General features: G+C 46.6%; 1 protein-coding gene across 9 annotated transcripts in view; it reads right to left on the minus strand.

The window, feature by feature from the left end:
• Window positions 1-16893, minus strand: part of ehbp1l1a (EH domain binding protein 1-like 1a) — a 30483-nt gene that overhangs the window by 9200 nt on the left and 4390 nt on the right. For 2 of the 9 annotated variants that reach the window (XM_047048874.1, XM_047048875.1), the window contains exons 3-13: window positions 16612-16707; window positions 16444-16497; window positions 16040-16218; window positions 15840-15958; window positions 15273-15332; window positions 14089-14319; window positions 13193-13411; window positions 12787-13032; window positions 11778-12353; window positions 11100-11159; window positions 10868-10988 (exon numbers count right to left, since the gene is read on the minus strand). In XM_047048874.1, coding sequence (XP_046904830.1) covers window positions 10868-10988; window positions 11100-11159; window positions 11778-12353; window positions 12787-13032; window positions 13193-13411; window positions 14089-14319; window positions 15273-15332; window positions 15840-15958; window positions 16040-16218; window positions 16444-16497; window positions 16612-16707 — 1961 coding nt within the window. Of the gene's footprint in view, window positions 1-33; window positions 9150-9349; window positions 9857-10867; window positions 10989-11099; window positions 11160-11777; window positions 12354-12786; window positions 13033-13192; window positions 13412-14088; window positions 14320-15272; window positions 15333-15839; window positions 15959-16039; window positions 16219-16443; window positions 16498-16611; window positions 16708-16893 lie in introns of those variants that run through there. The other 7 variants (XM_047048867.1, XM_047048871.1, XM_047048873.1 and 4 more) reach the window with 7 other exon arrangements.

A 16893-nucleotide genomic window follows, 5' to 3' on the forward strand; every position in this document is an offset into this window, starting at 1 on the left:
GCCAGCCTTAAAGCAATGGAAATCAGAGCTTACCATCTCCAGAATCTGAACTGCACGGTAGATCATTAAAGTGACCAGGTTTGCTTGTTTCCTTGGGGCGTGACGGTGGCAGAAGGGCAGGCATTGCTTTTGGTGGCGATATGGATGGTAATCCAGGGATACGACTCTCAGCTGGACATGAGGGTGCCATTGCTACCATATTCTTTATTTTTTCAATGTCTTCTGCTGACACAGATGTAATAATGGCTTTCTTTTTTTTCTCAGGCTTCTCAAAGAGGGGCTTAGTAATTACTACCTCTGTATTTTTCTGATCTGAATTAACCATTCTTGCTGATGGAAATCCAGGAATAGCTGAAACATATGGGGCAGATGCAAGTAAACTTGTGATGTTTGGGGCTCTATTTTGAATTGGAGCTGAAGGGAAACCAGGCATAATACTTTCTCTTGGGCATGATGGTACCATGAACAACATATTGCTCATTGCATCACTTGAGGGTCTTTCCTGAGCTTGACAGACTGGTGTCATGATGTGTAATTGCTTTGTTTGTGGCTTTACCCACAAAGGGTTTGATTCTAGTAGGCAATCTTCTCTTGGGCCTTTAGAGGTGGATGGGAAACCAGGAAGGCAGGAGGTTTTGTTGTTGTAGGGGACCAGACTCAGCATGTTTGGCTCCCTAGCTTTGGGATTAGGTGCAGAGGGGAAGCCAGGAGACCTGGCAGCTTCTGGACAAGATGACACCGAGGCCACCATTTTTTTGATGATTTCCCTGTCTTGTTTTGGACTGTCTATTGCAAAAACAGTTTCCTTCTTTTTCTTCTGAAGTTCTTCCCACAGTGGGTTTGGGTCAACAAGCCAATCCAAGTGTTCCTCAGTGGTTGCAATGCCTGGGAGACTTGAAACTTTGGGGCATAAGGGTACCAGACTCATCATCTTGTGTTGTGGTGCGGAGGGGAAGCCAGGAATCTTTGCAGCATGTGGGCAAGATGGTACTAATGCAAACATGTTTTTGGAAGTATCTATGCCAAGTTCTGCTTCATAAATAACAAACTTTCTCTCTTTTTGTGGTCGCTCTATCAATGAACCGTGTTCAGTGACCCATTCTGCTTGTTTATCATATTTAAGCGAGGCAAACCCTGGGATATTAGAGACTTGGGGGCAGAGTGGGAGCAGATTGACTATATTCGGTCCATAATACACAACTTTAGGATTTGGAACAGATGGGAAACCAGGTACACATGACAGTTTTGGACAGGATGGCACCAGAGCCAGCATTGATGTCGTCATGTTTGCTTCTTTTCCAGATTTTTCGATCATTAGTGTCCTATTCTTTGGTTCCTTCTTCCACAGCGGTTCAGTTTCTGTAAGCCATTCTTTCTTCTTAGTTTGATCAGATGATGGGCAGCCTGGAATAGTTGAGCATTTTGGAAGGGAGAGTGAAAGATTAATCATACTTGGCATTGTCCCAAAATATACCACTCTGGGTAGTGGGACAGATGGAAAACCAGGGGTACAGGCTGCTTTTGGACAAGTTGGTACAAGGGAAACCATTCCTTTCATATCATGATTGCCTTTTTCAAATCCATCGATAATTAATATACGCTTTTCCTTAATTTCTTTCTTCCGTAATGGCCTACAGTCTGTTTGCCAGTCTTTACTGTCAGCTTCCTGAGTGGATGGGAAACCAGCCATACTGGATACTTTGGGGCATGATGGAAGAAGGTTGGAAAGATTTGGTGCATAGTAGACCACTTTGGGTTGTGGCACTGAGGGAAAACCTGGAATACGAGCATGTTTAGGACAGGATGGCACTATAGCCATCATTGCTTTTACTTCATCTTTGTCTTGATCTAATCTTCCGTAGATTACAACTGACTTCACCTTCCTATGTTTCTCCCACAATGGATGAATACTAATAAACCAGTCACTTTTAGAAGCCTCCAATGATGAGGCAAAGCCTGGAATACAAGAGGATTTTGGGCAAGATGATAGTAGGCTTAGCATGCTTGGTTCACAGCGAACCAGTTTGGGTTTGGGTACAGACGGGAATCCGGGTATACGAGCCTCTTTTGGACAGGAAGGTACCAAGAGCACCATAGCTTTCATCTGATCTTTCACCTTCACATCTGGTGTGTATGCAGTCACCCTGGGCCTCTCCTTCAATTGCTTCTCCCATAGTGGTTCCTGATATGTCAGCCATGTATTCTTACTATCTCCATCAATGGATGGCATACCTGATATATTGGACACTCTTGGACATGAAGACAACATATTAACCATACTAGGTCCATAGTAAATGTGTTTTGGTTCTGGTACTGAGGGGAAGCCAGGAGTCCTGGCTTCTTTTGGACAGGATGGCACCAGAGCAGACATTCCGTTCATTTCACCTTTATCTTTATTTGATATGTCCATGAATGTAATCTTTTCCTTTGTCTGCTTCTCCCACAGGGGTGTATGATTCATAAGCCAGTCTTGCCTATCAACGGCCTCAGTAGATGGGAAACCAGATATACTTGAGACCTTTGGGCAGGACGAGAGAAGCGATCCCATATCTGGACTGGAGTGAGGCATGGAGGGGAAACCAGCAGCCCTAGCTTTTTTTGGACAAGCTGGTACCATAGCTACCATGCCTCTTGTCATATCTCCTCCTTGGTAGCTGTCTATTGAGACAGTGCTTTTGTCTTTGACTTGTTTTTCCCAAAGTGACCCTTGGTCTTTTGACCATTCTTTTGTATAATTTCCCTCAGTGGATTGAAAACCTGCTATACTTGAAACTTTGGGGATAGACAACAGAAGATTAACCATACTGGATTCTATCTCAGCCTTGCGCCGGGGCAAGGAGGGGAAGCCTGGAATGCTGGCAGCTTCAGGGCATGTTGGCGCTAAGGCAACCATTTCCTTCATAGCTTCCTTATAATATTTTAAGCCCTCGCTGTTGAAAAAAAGCTTTTCCTTTGGAGGTGCCTCCCATATAGGTTCTTGACTTATATACCAGTCTTGTCTACTAGCATCAGCAGTACATGGCCAACCAAGCAGACCAGAATATTGGGGGCAGGATGGTAAAAGGTTTACCATACTTGGACTAAAGTGAACAGCTTTTGAATGAGGTGTTGAGAGAAAGCTTGGACTCCTGGTTTCATTATGGCATGGTGACTTTATATCCACCACGTGCTTCATTAACTGTTTATCTTCCATTAATTTGTCCAAATGGGGTGCGGATGCAATGACCTCTGTTTCTCCGACGGTGTATGCATTGTTCCTGATTGTTTCCTTATCTGAACACTCTCCATCGTAAAGTGTTGGGTAAGATGGCAGCACATTTTCCATATAAAGCTCATGCTTTATTTTCTCTTCCCTAAGCTTTGGTTGCTGTGCAGATGGAAATCCAGGTATGGTGGCAGAATTGGGACAAGATGGAACCATGTCTGAAATTCCTTTCATTGTCTCCCTTTCTTGAGGTGATATATCCATTGCCAGGTGTAGAGCCTCCTTTGGAGGCCTCTCCCAAAATACGGTCTTGTCCACCAGTGCATCCTTTAAGTGAGCCTTTGTGGTAGTTTCCCTGGAGGGAAACCCTGGTGATGTAGCAACACCTGGACACGATGGCAGCAGAGGAACCATGTTTTCAGGTCTGAGAAGAGGGGAAACTCTGGTCAGTCTAAGATGACTTACAGCAACCAAAAAAGCGATTTTATTGCCAAAAACATTCATTCCACCCACAAGCATCACCACTGAAGTTGATGCTTGATCTGTGAAGAAAGACTAAAGCGTCACTCATTGCATGCTTTTTAGTCCAACAATATTACAACTGTACTATGACCAACAATCTGCGAATGCGACCAAAACTATAAAACCATGCAGATTAAAGTAACTAAACCAGCATCACACAAGCAAGCAGTGATTCTGGGGTTTCCGACACTTACCCCCCACCAGTGCGTGTGATTGCATCCACTGTTTCCACTAATCCAGTAACCACCTTCGTCTCCCTAGCCAATATAGTCTCCTTTTTCTCAACATCTAAACCAGATTCTGACACAAATACTTTATTTACTGTAACATCCATGGGTGGTTCCTTAAAGGACACTATTGATTGACCATCAACTAGGTTCAGATTGGATTCCTTTGAATCTTTCTTAACAGCTCCTTTCATCTCATACAATACTAGCTGTCCTTCTTGGGTTGGAGATGGATGAGAGGGACTGAAAGAGAGTAACATGAACAGAGGAACGCCATGAATACGATGAATCATAAAGTAGAAACACAACATGCGTAAGGCAGTGATTAGAAATCCCAAGACTGTCAGTCAGGTGTTGATCAGTACAAAACAGCCCAAAAAGCCAACAGCTACCATACATTTGCAAACCAACTTAACCCACCTCTCTCTGACAGTCAAGAATAATGGCAAATCTGTTGGCATAGAGTGCCACATTCTGCAGTATAAGTGTCTGAAAATAGAGTCCAAAAGTAAATGTCGCTTTGGACAAAAGCGTCTGCTAAATGAATAAATGTAAATGTTTCAAACACTATCCATTGACTGCAGTGAGAGACATGTTAAAACAAATGCTATAATGCAGCTTCTAAGTTGTCTGCTATCCTTGTCCCACTAACTCACCCTTTTTCTAGAATGCCCACTTCTTGAGCCTCATTTTGTGTCCAAAAGAGCCCTTCCACTCTGACCCCCTCCATCACTGAACCATCTTTTGATCCTTGTACTTCCTCTTTCACCACTATTTTCATGTCACTGCTTTGATGAACTTTTCCTCCACTGTGGTGAGACATTTGGGTTTGTACAGATATCAGTTCAGAGACTGGGGTCTTGCTTGGGCTGGGCAGCAACATTGCCTCCATCCTTTTCTTGAGATCATCTGGTACATCTTGATTGGAATTAAAAGATCCCACTGATGCTTCTTTGAGGGACTTTTCTCCAACTGGCATCTCCTCTACCGGCCACTGTCGAATCAGAACCTCTCCTCTATGGTCTGTAACTGCTGCAGAGACTTTAGAACCATTTGAGTGGCATGCTTCGACCGAAGCTGTAATATATTCCTTTGTTCTGTGTTTTGGGGCTGATGGAAATCCAGGTATCCTGGCTTTCCTTGGACATGTTGGTTCTAAAGCCATCATGTGTTTACTCAAGTTTTTATCAGATCTTATAATATAAATAATTGGGGGTGTATGTATTGTTACAGCACTCTCTTTCAATGGTTTCTCCAGCAATGGTTTATTCCCCAATGGCCAACCCTTTACTCGACTCTCTACTGTATGAGTATTTGTGGATGGAAGCCCCAGAATAGAAGACAACATAGGACATGTTGGTACAATATCTACCATACTTGTAAGCTTTTCTACATTCAGTTGTGACAGAGAAGGAAATCCTGGAAAGAGAGCAACAATTGGACATGATGGTACAAGAGACACCATAGCATTTCTCACGAGTTTGTGTCTGTAACAACTCTGTCCCTGAGATAAGGAAAATATCTGAGTCCTAGCTAATGTCTTGAGTGGTTTCTCCCATAATACACTCTTAACTGTGGGCCAGTGCTCTACTCTGACATCAGACCATGATGACTGTCTCGAAGGAAAACCAATGATGCAGGAACTTTCAGGGCAAGTTGATGACAGACAAGTCAAAAATTGCTCTTTCTGAACCCTACTGACACAAACCACTTTAGATGGAAAACCAGGGATGGTGGAATGTCTTGGACAGGCTGGCACCATACTCATCATTATTTCTTTGGCTCTCAATGACATCTCGATTGGGTGAAACTGAGAAACAATCCCCTTTCTTTTAGTCAGTGGTTTATTCCACAATGACTGCCTGTTTACATGCCAACCAACCTTTGACATTTTCACAGGGTCTCTGGATGGTAAACCTGGAACTGTTGTATGCTTTGGACAGGTGGGTAAAATATTTTGCATACTAGGGGCTTTCTCAAGTCCCAAAATACTCTGAGGTCTCTGTCTAGACTTTGAAGGAAAGCCTGGAATAGTAGCATTTCTAGAGCAGGGCGGCAACATTGAAACCATAATTCTAACCATTGCTTTTTCTTTGAAAGATTGACTCGACTGAATAACAACTTTTGCTCTTTTCTTTAATGGTCTGAGCAACAAAGGCCTCTTACTAGCATGCCAGTGACCTTCATCTGTGTCTACTGGTACTCTTGAAGGCATACCAGAAACTCTGGAGCTCTTAGGACAAGTGGACAACAGGCTATGCATAACTGGAGTTTGTACTAACTTCAGCTGAGAGGGCAACCCTGGAATACTGGTCTTGAGTGGACATGATGGTAACATAGCTGCCATTTCTTTCACAAAGTCTTTGTCGTCGTATGATGTACAGACATGTGAACACATTTTCACATTAACTTTGTGTAATGGCCTCTCCCACAGAGATTCTCTCACTAAACACCATACTTTATCTTCACAATCAACAGGTTGTTTAGATGGAAAACCTGGAATCTGGGATGATTTAGGACAGGTGGGAAGTAAACACATCCTACTTGGTGTGTCTGCTTGCCTCTGTGGTGCAGACGGGAAGCCTGGAATACGAGCTTGTCTTGGACAAGTTGGCACCATTGCTACCATCCCATGAATGTTTTTATCATGAGTTTGGTAAATTGGCAAAATCAACACGTCACCTTTCTTTAGTGGCTTCTGCCACAGAAAACATCTGTCCACAAATATATCCTCATTTTTGACTGACTGTCTTGAAGGAAACCCTAAAACTCTTGCTACCTGAGGACATGTAGGCAAGAGGTATACCATACTTGTCTTTTGACTTGGTGCAGAGGGGAAGCCTGGAATTCTAGCCTTACTTGGACAAGATGGTAACATATTTGTCATATTTGTAACCGTTTTACAAGGAAAATATGACGTGTCCTCAAAGTGAAGCAATCCTGGCCTTTGTGCGAACACCTTGTTGAACAGAGACTCTCTATTCACTGGCCACTCAACTGCATGAGTCTGGTCAATACCTGGCAAGCCAGGAACCCTCGATACTTTTGGACAAGAGGGCCGTAGATGTACCATGCTTGGGACTTTAGCTGTCCTCTGTCTGGGTGCAGAAGGAAACCCAGGTACACTGGCCTTTCTTAGACAAGATGGCATCAAATCTACCATGTGTTTCCAAATTTTTTCTTCTTTATAGTGAGATAGAGAGATTATTGAAATATCTTTTTTCTGCAGTGGCTTTACCCACAACGGCCTTCTGTCCACAACCCAATCTGCATCTTTGGATCCAACTGATTCTCTAGATGGTAAGCCAGGAACTCTTGCTACTCTTGCACAAGTAGGAAGAAGGTCAACCATGCATGGCTCTTGTCTTTGTACAGTGGGAAACCCAGGGATTCTAGTCTGCCTTGGGCAAGATGGCACCAAAGCAAACATCCTAACTATTTCTTCATCTTTACACTGAACTGGAGACATAGGAAGATCAAATAGGTTACTTTTCTTCAATGACTTCTGCCATAGTGGACTACGGTTTACAAGCCAAGCTTCATCCCTACATCTCCGTGGCTGTACTGAGGGGAAACCTGGAACTCTGGCCACCTTAGGGCATGTAGGAAGAAGGTTAACCATACTTGGCTCATGTTGAGGTGCAGAGGGAAAGCCAGGAATGCTAGCTTGTCTTGGACAAGATGGTAACAGTTTGACCATGTCTTTCATGTATTTGGCATTGTTACATAATAATACTTTAATCCCATACTGTGGCTTTTTAATCAGTGGTCTCTCGATGAATGATCTTCTCAGAGCATGCCAGTCAAGATTCTTTGACAGATTTTGATGTCTAGATGGTATACCAGAAACCTTGGTTATGTCAGAACATGAAGGCAGAAGGCTCACCATACTTGGTGTCCCAGCTAGCTTTTGTGGCACAGAAGGGAAGCCTGGTATAGAGGTCTCTTTTGGACAAGAAGGCAACAGCCTAAACATATCCTCATATTTACTCAGAACTGGAGAAGCAGATGGCATTAGGAAATCAGATTTCTTCAATGGCTTCTGCCACAGTGGCCTTTTGTCAACAGCCCAATCTTCATTACTAGACTTGACTGGGTCAGTAGAAGGTAAACCTGAAATTCTAGCTCGTTTGGGGCACGTAGGCAAAATGTTTACCATTCTGGTTTTGGGCATTGGTGCTGAGGGGAAGCCAGAAACACTGGCTTTTCTTGGGCAAGTAGGCAACATGTCTACCATTTTCCTCCTCGTTTCAGCGTCCTCCATAGTGACTTCCTTATTCATCTGTAGAATACATCCTTCTCTTATCCTCACTGGCTTTTCCCACACTGGATGTCTGTCCACAATCCAGTCTTCATCTCTGGACATGACTGTCTCTCTGGAGGGTACACCTAGAATGCTGCTTTTCCTGGGACATGTAGGTAGAAGGTCAACCATGCAGGGCTCTTGTCTTGGGGCAAATGGGAAGCCAGGAATAAGGGATACTCTTGGGCAGGATGGTGTCATATCCACCATTTTTGCACACATTTCACGATCCCAATAAACTCTATCAACATTATCTAAATGTGATAATAAGGATCCTGACCTCTTTCGAAAAGATATCTTGACCAGGGAGTTTCTTTCCACTGGCCAGCCAGCTGACTGTGTCTGATTTAAAGAAGGCAATCCAGGAATAGTTGAAGCTTGGGGACAGGTTGGCAGTAGATTAGCCATACTTGGTGTTCCCAACATCTTAGAAACCTCAGCATTGGGCTTCTGTGATACCTCCCATAAGGGCTTTTCATCCTCATGTAAATTACTAGTCTGAAACTCAGCAGTTTTGTTTGGCTGCCTTGATGGCAAACTTGCTGAACTTGACACTGTTGTGACACATGGTGCCAGGTTAACTTTAAGAGGCTCCATTTGGAGTTCTGGGGTTTCCATTTTGTGTTGGGGTGCGGAGGGAAAACCGGGGATGGTAGCCACCCCGGGACTGCTTGGCACCATAGAGGCCATGTTGTCCTTGGATTTCTGGTCCTGGACAGATCTCTGATTGGCTGGAGTGATTCTGGGGCTCTCTCTCACCCTAAGTGGGTTTTTATCAAGGGACCACTGGTCAGAGTGTGCCTCTGATGTTTTGGTTACTATTGTAGAGGGGAAACCAGGAGAACTGGCAACTCTTGGACAAGATGGAAGCAATGTGTCCACGCTTTCAGTTCTAAAGGGACAAGCACACCAAAAAAAATATATGTCAGGCCATGTGGAACACTCAATCTCAATCTGACTGTATTCAAATGAGAATACATACATCCATTCTATATACATGTATACTGTATATATTAAGTTTAGAACATTGTTTACACAACCTGAATGAGCATTACACAGTTATAGGAGTATTGTGTTCTATGCCACACTTACCCCCGATCCCTGGGTATGACTTCAGATTGTCCTATGTTTGTGGGAGCAGTTGTCTTAGGGACAACTTTCAGATCCTGCTCTTTCTTTGCATCTTTCTTTTCTGTGTGAGCAATGTCAGGCAAATGTTTCACAGTTTTGGAAGAGCGCATCTTCTGTTTCTTAGAGGGTGGCTTCAGAGTGAACTGAACAGGCTCAGTATTTCCTGATGCTGTGCCAATCTGAATGGACATCTTGGTCATATGACTCCGTGGTTTGACCAGTGGCTCCATGGCAGAAGTGAACGTGGGCTCAGAAAGGCCAGCCTTAGTCTCAGGTGAGGAGGGGATGGGACGGGTTGCTGGTTTGGGTTTGGGCTTGGGTTTGGGTTTAGGTTTGGGGTTGGGGAGCACCCCTGTTGGCATGGCCTCTGCCTGATTCCTGACAGGTTTGGGCATCTCAAAATATGGGACTTGGGGGGCAGAGGGTGCTCTGGGGCTAAAGGGCAGCACAGAGGTCATGCTCTCAGGTCTGAGGGACAAACAGATCAAGGTCAGAGTTCAGGGATGGAGATTTATATCTCTATAGCAATAATGAAGTCAAAAGCAAGCTTTGACCGACAAGTCTGATATAAACAACACAGTCTACACGCCATAACATGATGCTCATGCATTTCAACACAAGTATCACTGCGTTTCTAATACAGCTAGCACAGTGCTGCCAAGAAGCCCAACACACCCTCCCTGGAAGAAACTCCCAAGGCACAAAGCAAGCAGTGACCTTGTCACATCTTGCAACATGACTTCAGCTACAGGAAACTTGCCACACAACAGGATGTGATCAACATACAGGGGGTTTCCAAAAAGGCCCGTTTGACGAAAATGCAATACACCAACAGCAACGCAACACAACTGTGTCAGATCTAGTTCATGATTGTGTATCTATACTACTTAATGACACAACAAAAGTTCATATTTACATTTGATTCATTTAGCAGACACTCTCCAGAACAACAAAACGACATCCAAATAATACCAATAAATAAACTGATCTATTTACTCTTGTTATCTCATGTTGTGCTGAAGTCCACTGTGACATGAAACTCATTTAGTCAGATTTTTTTTTTTATATTGTGTTTTTAATGAGGTCATATTAACATTTTAGAGATTTCAAATGTTCTACATTTCACATTGTTTACAAACTTGTCAGTGCTCATATAAACTAGACCATGCTAGCCATTGTTAGTAAAAGGAGATGCTTAGGTTAAAACCACACCAGCTATTCCAAGCACCTTGACATGATTCCTCTAAACACACTCATACATCAGTGTATCAAAAAGAGTTCTTTATAACAAGAAAATTCAAAAACAGCATTTGGACCAAACACTGTATGGTTGAAATATAAAGCTGATTATCCACAACCACTGTGGATAGCTGGCTGCAATCAGGAACCAGTGAGCTCAAGTTTAGGTTTGGAGGAATTATGACCATGGATAGAGCATTTAATCACGTCAAACATCTCTGTTTACATCGATCCACTCACCCAGCAGTTCTCCTGACAACCTCCAATCCATACGCTTGCTGAGCCTCCCGCCTTTTTTCATAGGGCCTGGCCAATGGCGTCTTGTCTGGGTCTGGCCTATTACCGGCGTTATTGACTACTCCTGTGGTTAGGAGTTCTGAGGTCAGTGACTGGAGAGAATCCAGAGGAGTTTCTCCTCCTCTGAATAAAGATGACACCTTCGTCTACTGTGGTTGAATTGAGTTCTACTCACCAGTAGGTGGAACATTAGGGCACTCCTCTTCAGCCAGTGTGCTGAGATGTCTGTGAAGATCTGAAAGACCAGACACACGACTGGATCAGTGGCCTTCAACAAATAATGGTCTTGACGTTAAAACCGCTGGAAGCCAGCAACCGCTCCTATTAGTCAAGCCAGCTGGAGCCACAGGTTAGAGGTGAACTCTTTATGTGTCCCTTGAGGTCTAGTACCTGAGTCGGGCTCATGGGGGGGAGTAGGGACCCTGGGGGGTTATGGGGGATTGAGTCTGATCGGGGGGGGGGGGGGGGGGGGGGGGGGGGGGGGCACAGAGCACAGGAGGAGGAGAGAAGGAGAGAGGGGTCAAGATGAAGAGGTCACATGGGACCTTCTGACAATGGATCAGGCCTCATTAGGGAGGGCTCGGAGCCTCCAGTCAGGGGTTTGACCAGCAGGAAGGGAGGCTAAGAGGACGTGAAGGGAAGAGAAAAGAGCAAGACATAGGAAGATGGAAGGGGGGGGGTGAAGAAAAGGAACAGTTGGACGAAGTAGAGTATAAATGGAGGGCCGAGTAGTTTCGATAAGAATATCAGTCCAAAAACCTGGTTAAAAACGGGATGTTTCGAATGGTTAGACAGGCATTCTCACGTCGCTAACATTTGGGGGGGTGCAAAGGTTAGTGTCGAGCTTCAGAACCTGACTGGGAGACATGGGGCGGAGCAGGACCGGTGGCACATTGAGCCACGCCGAGAGCAACAGGTGGGGATCCGGGGGGGGAGTCCCAGTATTGGACAGGGGGAGGGAGAGGGTCCAGGGAGGAAACGGAGGGAGAGGAAAGCGTGGCGGTGGAAGAGGAGGAAGATGCGGGAAGGGAGAGTATGAACGACACCGATTCCGAAAAAGGGGTCTGAGAGCCAGAGGGGGAAGGGACAGGGGTGGAGGAGGAAGAGGAGGAGGGGGAAAGGGACGGGGATGACAGAGCGCAGTAGGGATGTTCGGCAGGTGAGGGAGGGACGCACCGAGGAACGGATGCAGGATGAGAAGGGGAGGGTGGGGGAAGGAGGGGTAGAGACGTGGAGGCCGAAAGCACAGCTGGGGCGGGTGCAGACGGAGGAGAGGCCAAGTTACATGGGGTCTCCATGCACTGCTTTTTCTGAAGGGGGGCGTTATCCACGGAGTCATGGGGGGAGGGGCGCAGGGATATAGGGGAGAGAGCGGGTGGGGATAAGGGGGCCTGAGTTTGAGGTGATCTCCATTCACTCTGCCAGGGTACTGGGAGAAGGAGGGAGACCATGAAATGGAGAGATGGGAGGATGAGAAATGGCAATGAGGTGTAACAGAAGGTGAAAAAAAGAGGGTAAAAGAGAGGAAGAGGGGAGTGGTGTGGGGTCATGAGCAGTAGAAGGGAGGTGATTGAGATTGGAAAAGAGAGAGGAAAAGAAAACAGAGAAAAAGAATCAACAGCAAAGCCTCGATTTACACCAGTGAAAAGCAGAATAGGCAGAAGGGACTTCCTAAAGTGACATGTAATGACAGTGGTCCCATTCACAATCATGCCATCCACAGCTCGTATCGGAATGTGGACCCCGAGACGGTAAAAAACACTATTCCAGATGCTGTACATGCCACATCTAACTATCCATCCAGACCATTTACAATGACCCGGAGAAACTCCAAGGTCTTTGGCCAATGGCCCATGCTGTACCTGTGTCAGGGGCAGAGGGCAGACTGGTAGGCCTGGTGAGGGCGGAGCCAGGCTCGGCCAGTGAGGTGAGGTAGGCTTTGGGGGCGGGACCAGGCTCGGCTAATGAGGTGAGGTATGCTTTGGGCCGGCGGGTTACAGGGAGGGGCTGAGCGCCGGGAGGGGAGGAGCCGGCGGAGGAGGGGAGGGCGGAGAAGGAAAGGACGCTCTGAGGCCTCCAGGCGCTGGAGCGAGCAGTGGCATAGGTAGCTGAGAGAGGCGGAAGAAGAGGGGGGGGGGGGGGGCAAGAGAGGGAGGGGGCAATGAGAGATGGAGAAGAGAGAAGGACAGGGAAACAGAGGAGGACGCCGTGTTGCACGGTCTGTGGCTCTGGTCCGGCCGTGTCTACGGCGCGGCAGACACACTCTACCTGTCTGGGGGATGTCAGAGAAGGAGGGAGGACGGAGGGCAGCCGAGGAGGGGGAGGAGGAGAGGGGAGAGGAGGACAGCCGGGTCAGGGAGCCGGAGAAGGACGACGGCGGGGTGAAGGAGGGGAGCACGCACACCGTCTGACCCTCGTCTAGACGCGCCGAGTCGGAGGCCGGGTCGCTACGGTGACCCTGAGCCTTCCGGGGAACAGAGATGGGCACTGAGAGAAAGGAGGAGAGCAGAGGATGGATGGAGGGAAGGAAGGAAGGAAGGAGAGAGGGAGAGCAGAGTGAACTTACATCAGCGAGAAACAATTGGGATGTAGTTCGACAAACGCCAAAAAGGATCAAATATGTCGCCCCTCTGATTCACTGTGAGCTAGAATGGTTGCTAAGGAAATTAGGCAACTGCCCCTAGAAACCTTTGTTATGAACTCTAAAGGAGGCTTTTCAGTCACAGAAAAATTATTATGCTGGGCCTGTAGCAAGGAGCATTCTGTCCATTCTTGCTGGGGTTGGCTTGCATCATATTCCCCCTTTGCTCTAAACCTATTCAAACAGTAGGGGGCGCCTCAGAGTCATTACAAAACCAAACAATGGCTAACAGTCTGTTATCTACAGAGTACTCTATTCTAACAAAGAGGTCAGACCAGACTGTTATCTACAGCGTACTCTAATCTAACAAAGAAGTCACACCAGTCGGCTATCTAGATAGATATATTTGAACGTTTGATAGAAATTCAAGATCTTCCCTGAAGTTCTCGGGGATTAACGTAAAAGAAGGTCCAGGTGAGACAGGTTTTCACGTGGTCCTCAATGTGATCCTTGAATCAATACTGTCTACAGTCGACCCCACAGTGACTCGAGTCTATCCTTGATGAGCCAGTCTGTCCAGTACCTGTGCCAGCAGTGGGCTGGAAGATTTTAGGCAGAGCGGGTGGGTGGGCGCGGGTGAAGGCGGGCACTGTGTAGGCATAGGCGGAGGGACGGGCCGGCTGGGCGCCGCCCGCTGGGCCGGCGGGGCGGGGCCGGACAGGGGGGCCAGGTGGAGCAGAGGGGTCGGGGGGGGCAGGCAGGGGGGGGCGGGAGAGGAGAGAAGTGGGAGGCATACCCGAGCTACACTCCATCTCTGTGACAGATGAGTGAGGGATGAGAGAGGGTTGAGGAGATGGGGGATGAGTCAGGGATGAGAGAGGGGGAGGAGATGGGGGATGAGTCAGGGATGAGAGAGGGGGATGAGATGGGGGATGAGTCAGGGATGAGAGAGGGGGAGGAGATGGGGGATGAGTCAGGGATGAGAGAGGGGGAGGAGATGGGGGATGAGTCAGGGATGAGAGAGGGGGAGGAGATGGGGGATGAGTCAGGGATGAGAGGGGGGAGGAGAGGATGGAGGAAAGAAAGGAAGAAAAGAAGGAATAAAGAAGAACATCGTAGCGGAAGGAGGAGGAAGGTAGAATAGTGAACGAGAGAGCCGGAGCAAAGAAAAAGAAAGGAGGAAGAAGAAAGGAGGAAAGAATGAAAGATTATAAGGAATGGAGATTGACAGCACTCAGATACTCACTGCAGACAAGGAGCATGAACCACTGCAACCTTCTTCATTAACACAAACACTAGCTCTGCTATTCAACGAATACAGTCTGATGGAAGAAACTAGGACATTGATGGAAGAAACGAGGACAATCTGACAGTCCGTTGTGCACATATGAAACTGTCCAATTTTGTTTGCTCTAACTTTTATTTAAACGTATTGAACATAATTTTGGAGAGACACTATTCTAATATGCCTTGTATCTTCCCAAAGTCTTATGTTCCTTTGATCTGTAGAGAGTATCTGATCCAGAATTAAGGAGCAATGTGGTAGCATAGCTTATTTGAAACCTCATGAGATCAATATTCATCAGCTTCAGTGAATATAATTCATCAAACCAACCCAAATAAATGAATAATGGTTTGGCATAGTTTGATAGTCAATATTCCCAACACTGACCCACGAATATCCTCATTTCAAATAAATGACTTTGCCCATAATAGAAAAAGATAGGCAAGAAGGAAAGAAAGAGTTATTCAGTTGATCTGAAATACCTGAGTCAAACACAGGTCTCCACGCCTGGTCGTGTATCCTTCTGGTTGGAGGAACTGGACCTTTCAGAGAAAAGAAAGGAGCCAGAAAGAAATATTATTTCATTCAGGTCAAGTCAAGTCAGGTATAATTATCCATAGAACAGGAAGTAAGCAGAGCAAAAAGAGAACTGGTTTTCAAAGCAGCCCACAAGGAGATTTGGTTCAGCGTTCATTGACTTAAAAGTGAGGACATTTCAATTCCTTTTAGAGAGGAGAGACGAGAGAGGGAGGGAACCACGGCGATGTATTGCACAATCCTTTGAAACCTCGACCATCTAAAATAGCTTGTCATCTGTAAACAGATCGAATGACAGTTGTTTACCTGTTACTATGTGTCACCGTGGGAGCCTTTGCTAGTGCTTTTTGGACCTATTCGACTGCCTTCGAATCAGCTTCAAATGTACAGACCACCGTTATATCTTATGCTAGCTTACATGGTTGGTAAGAACTGTATTTGTAATGTAACGTCACTTAGCTCAGTTCGGACTGTGTGCACATGTCGTAGTCATATGATAGAGCCTCAGGTACCTTGTCCAGTGCTTCCCCTCCTCTCCTCCTCCTCGTCACTATCGTTGAAGTCGTCCAGATTCCCAATGTCACTCTGCTTCAGGCTCATCAGACTGGCCAGGCTCTGCATGTCCTCGTCCCTGTCCGACACAGACAGTCACCAGCGCGTCCCACGTCATCGAGACGGGGGGAGGGAGCGGCGGTTGGAAACGAGCACTCACGTGGCCTTGCCCTCTTTGAGGAAGACGCAGGACAAGGTGAGTTTGAGCGTGGCCTCCACCACCTTCACCGACACGGGCTTGAACTGCAGCGTCATGTCGAACTGGACCGGTGTGGCGCTGGCAAACTTCCTCATGTTCACGTCGGCCGACGCCAGCACCTTCCGGTGACCTCTCGTCTCCTGCGGGAGGTGGAGAGGAGAGCTCGGGTCATTTCACTGCTGTTCTTTTCAAACCCAAAGGGTAATTATTTTTTTTTACCCGGCATATTTTGTATACTCCTCATAACATTTGTAGAAGAATACACTCAAAATGAAACTTTTGTGGTCTCCTAGGTAACCGAACATAAGGATTTTATTTGGTTAAAAGACTTCCGAAACGGATGTCAGCATCCCTCACAAACTCACACTCTCGATGACGAACGTCCAGTCCTTGTCCTCAAATTCATCTGCAGTTGGTTCCTGGCAGAGCAGATATTCAAAATAAGACACCAGCTTTTTTTCCTTGATTTTCAACTCATCTCAACTGAAACGAGGCAAGCGTCCAAGCCCAGAGCGGAAGCCGTCTGGTCCTACCTTGAAGAGGGTGACGGTGATGTCCAGGCTCTCCGGCACCTGCCACACCACCATCCCCCTGTACGGGTTCTTGATTCCTGGCTGCCACCCATGGAGCTGAGGACGAGACGAAGGACAACACCCGTTTATTGGACTAAATGCGAACACACACGCACACGTGTGCAGGGAGCAGCAGAACACACACACACACACGTATGGCAGGGAGTCCGCCAGAGAAACGAGTCTCTGCCTTTTGTCCAGTCCTGTGCAGGCGGGGTTTCCGACATGTTTTTTAGTGGCGGG

The sequence above is a fragment of the Hypomesus transpacificus genome, chromosome 25 (assembly GCF_021917145.1).
Source record: "Hypomesus transpacificus isolate Combined female chromosome 25, fHypTra1, whole genome shotgun sequence".
Taxonomy (NCBI): Eukaryota; Metazoa; Chordata; class Actinopteri; order Osmeriformes; family Osmeridae; genus Hypomesus; species Hypomesus transpacificus.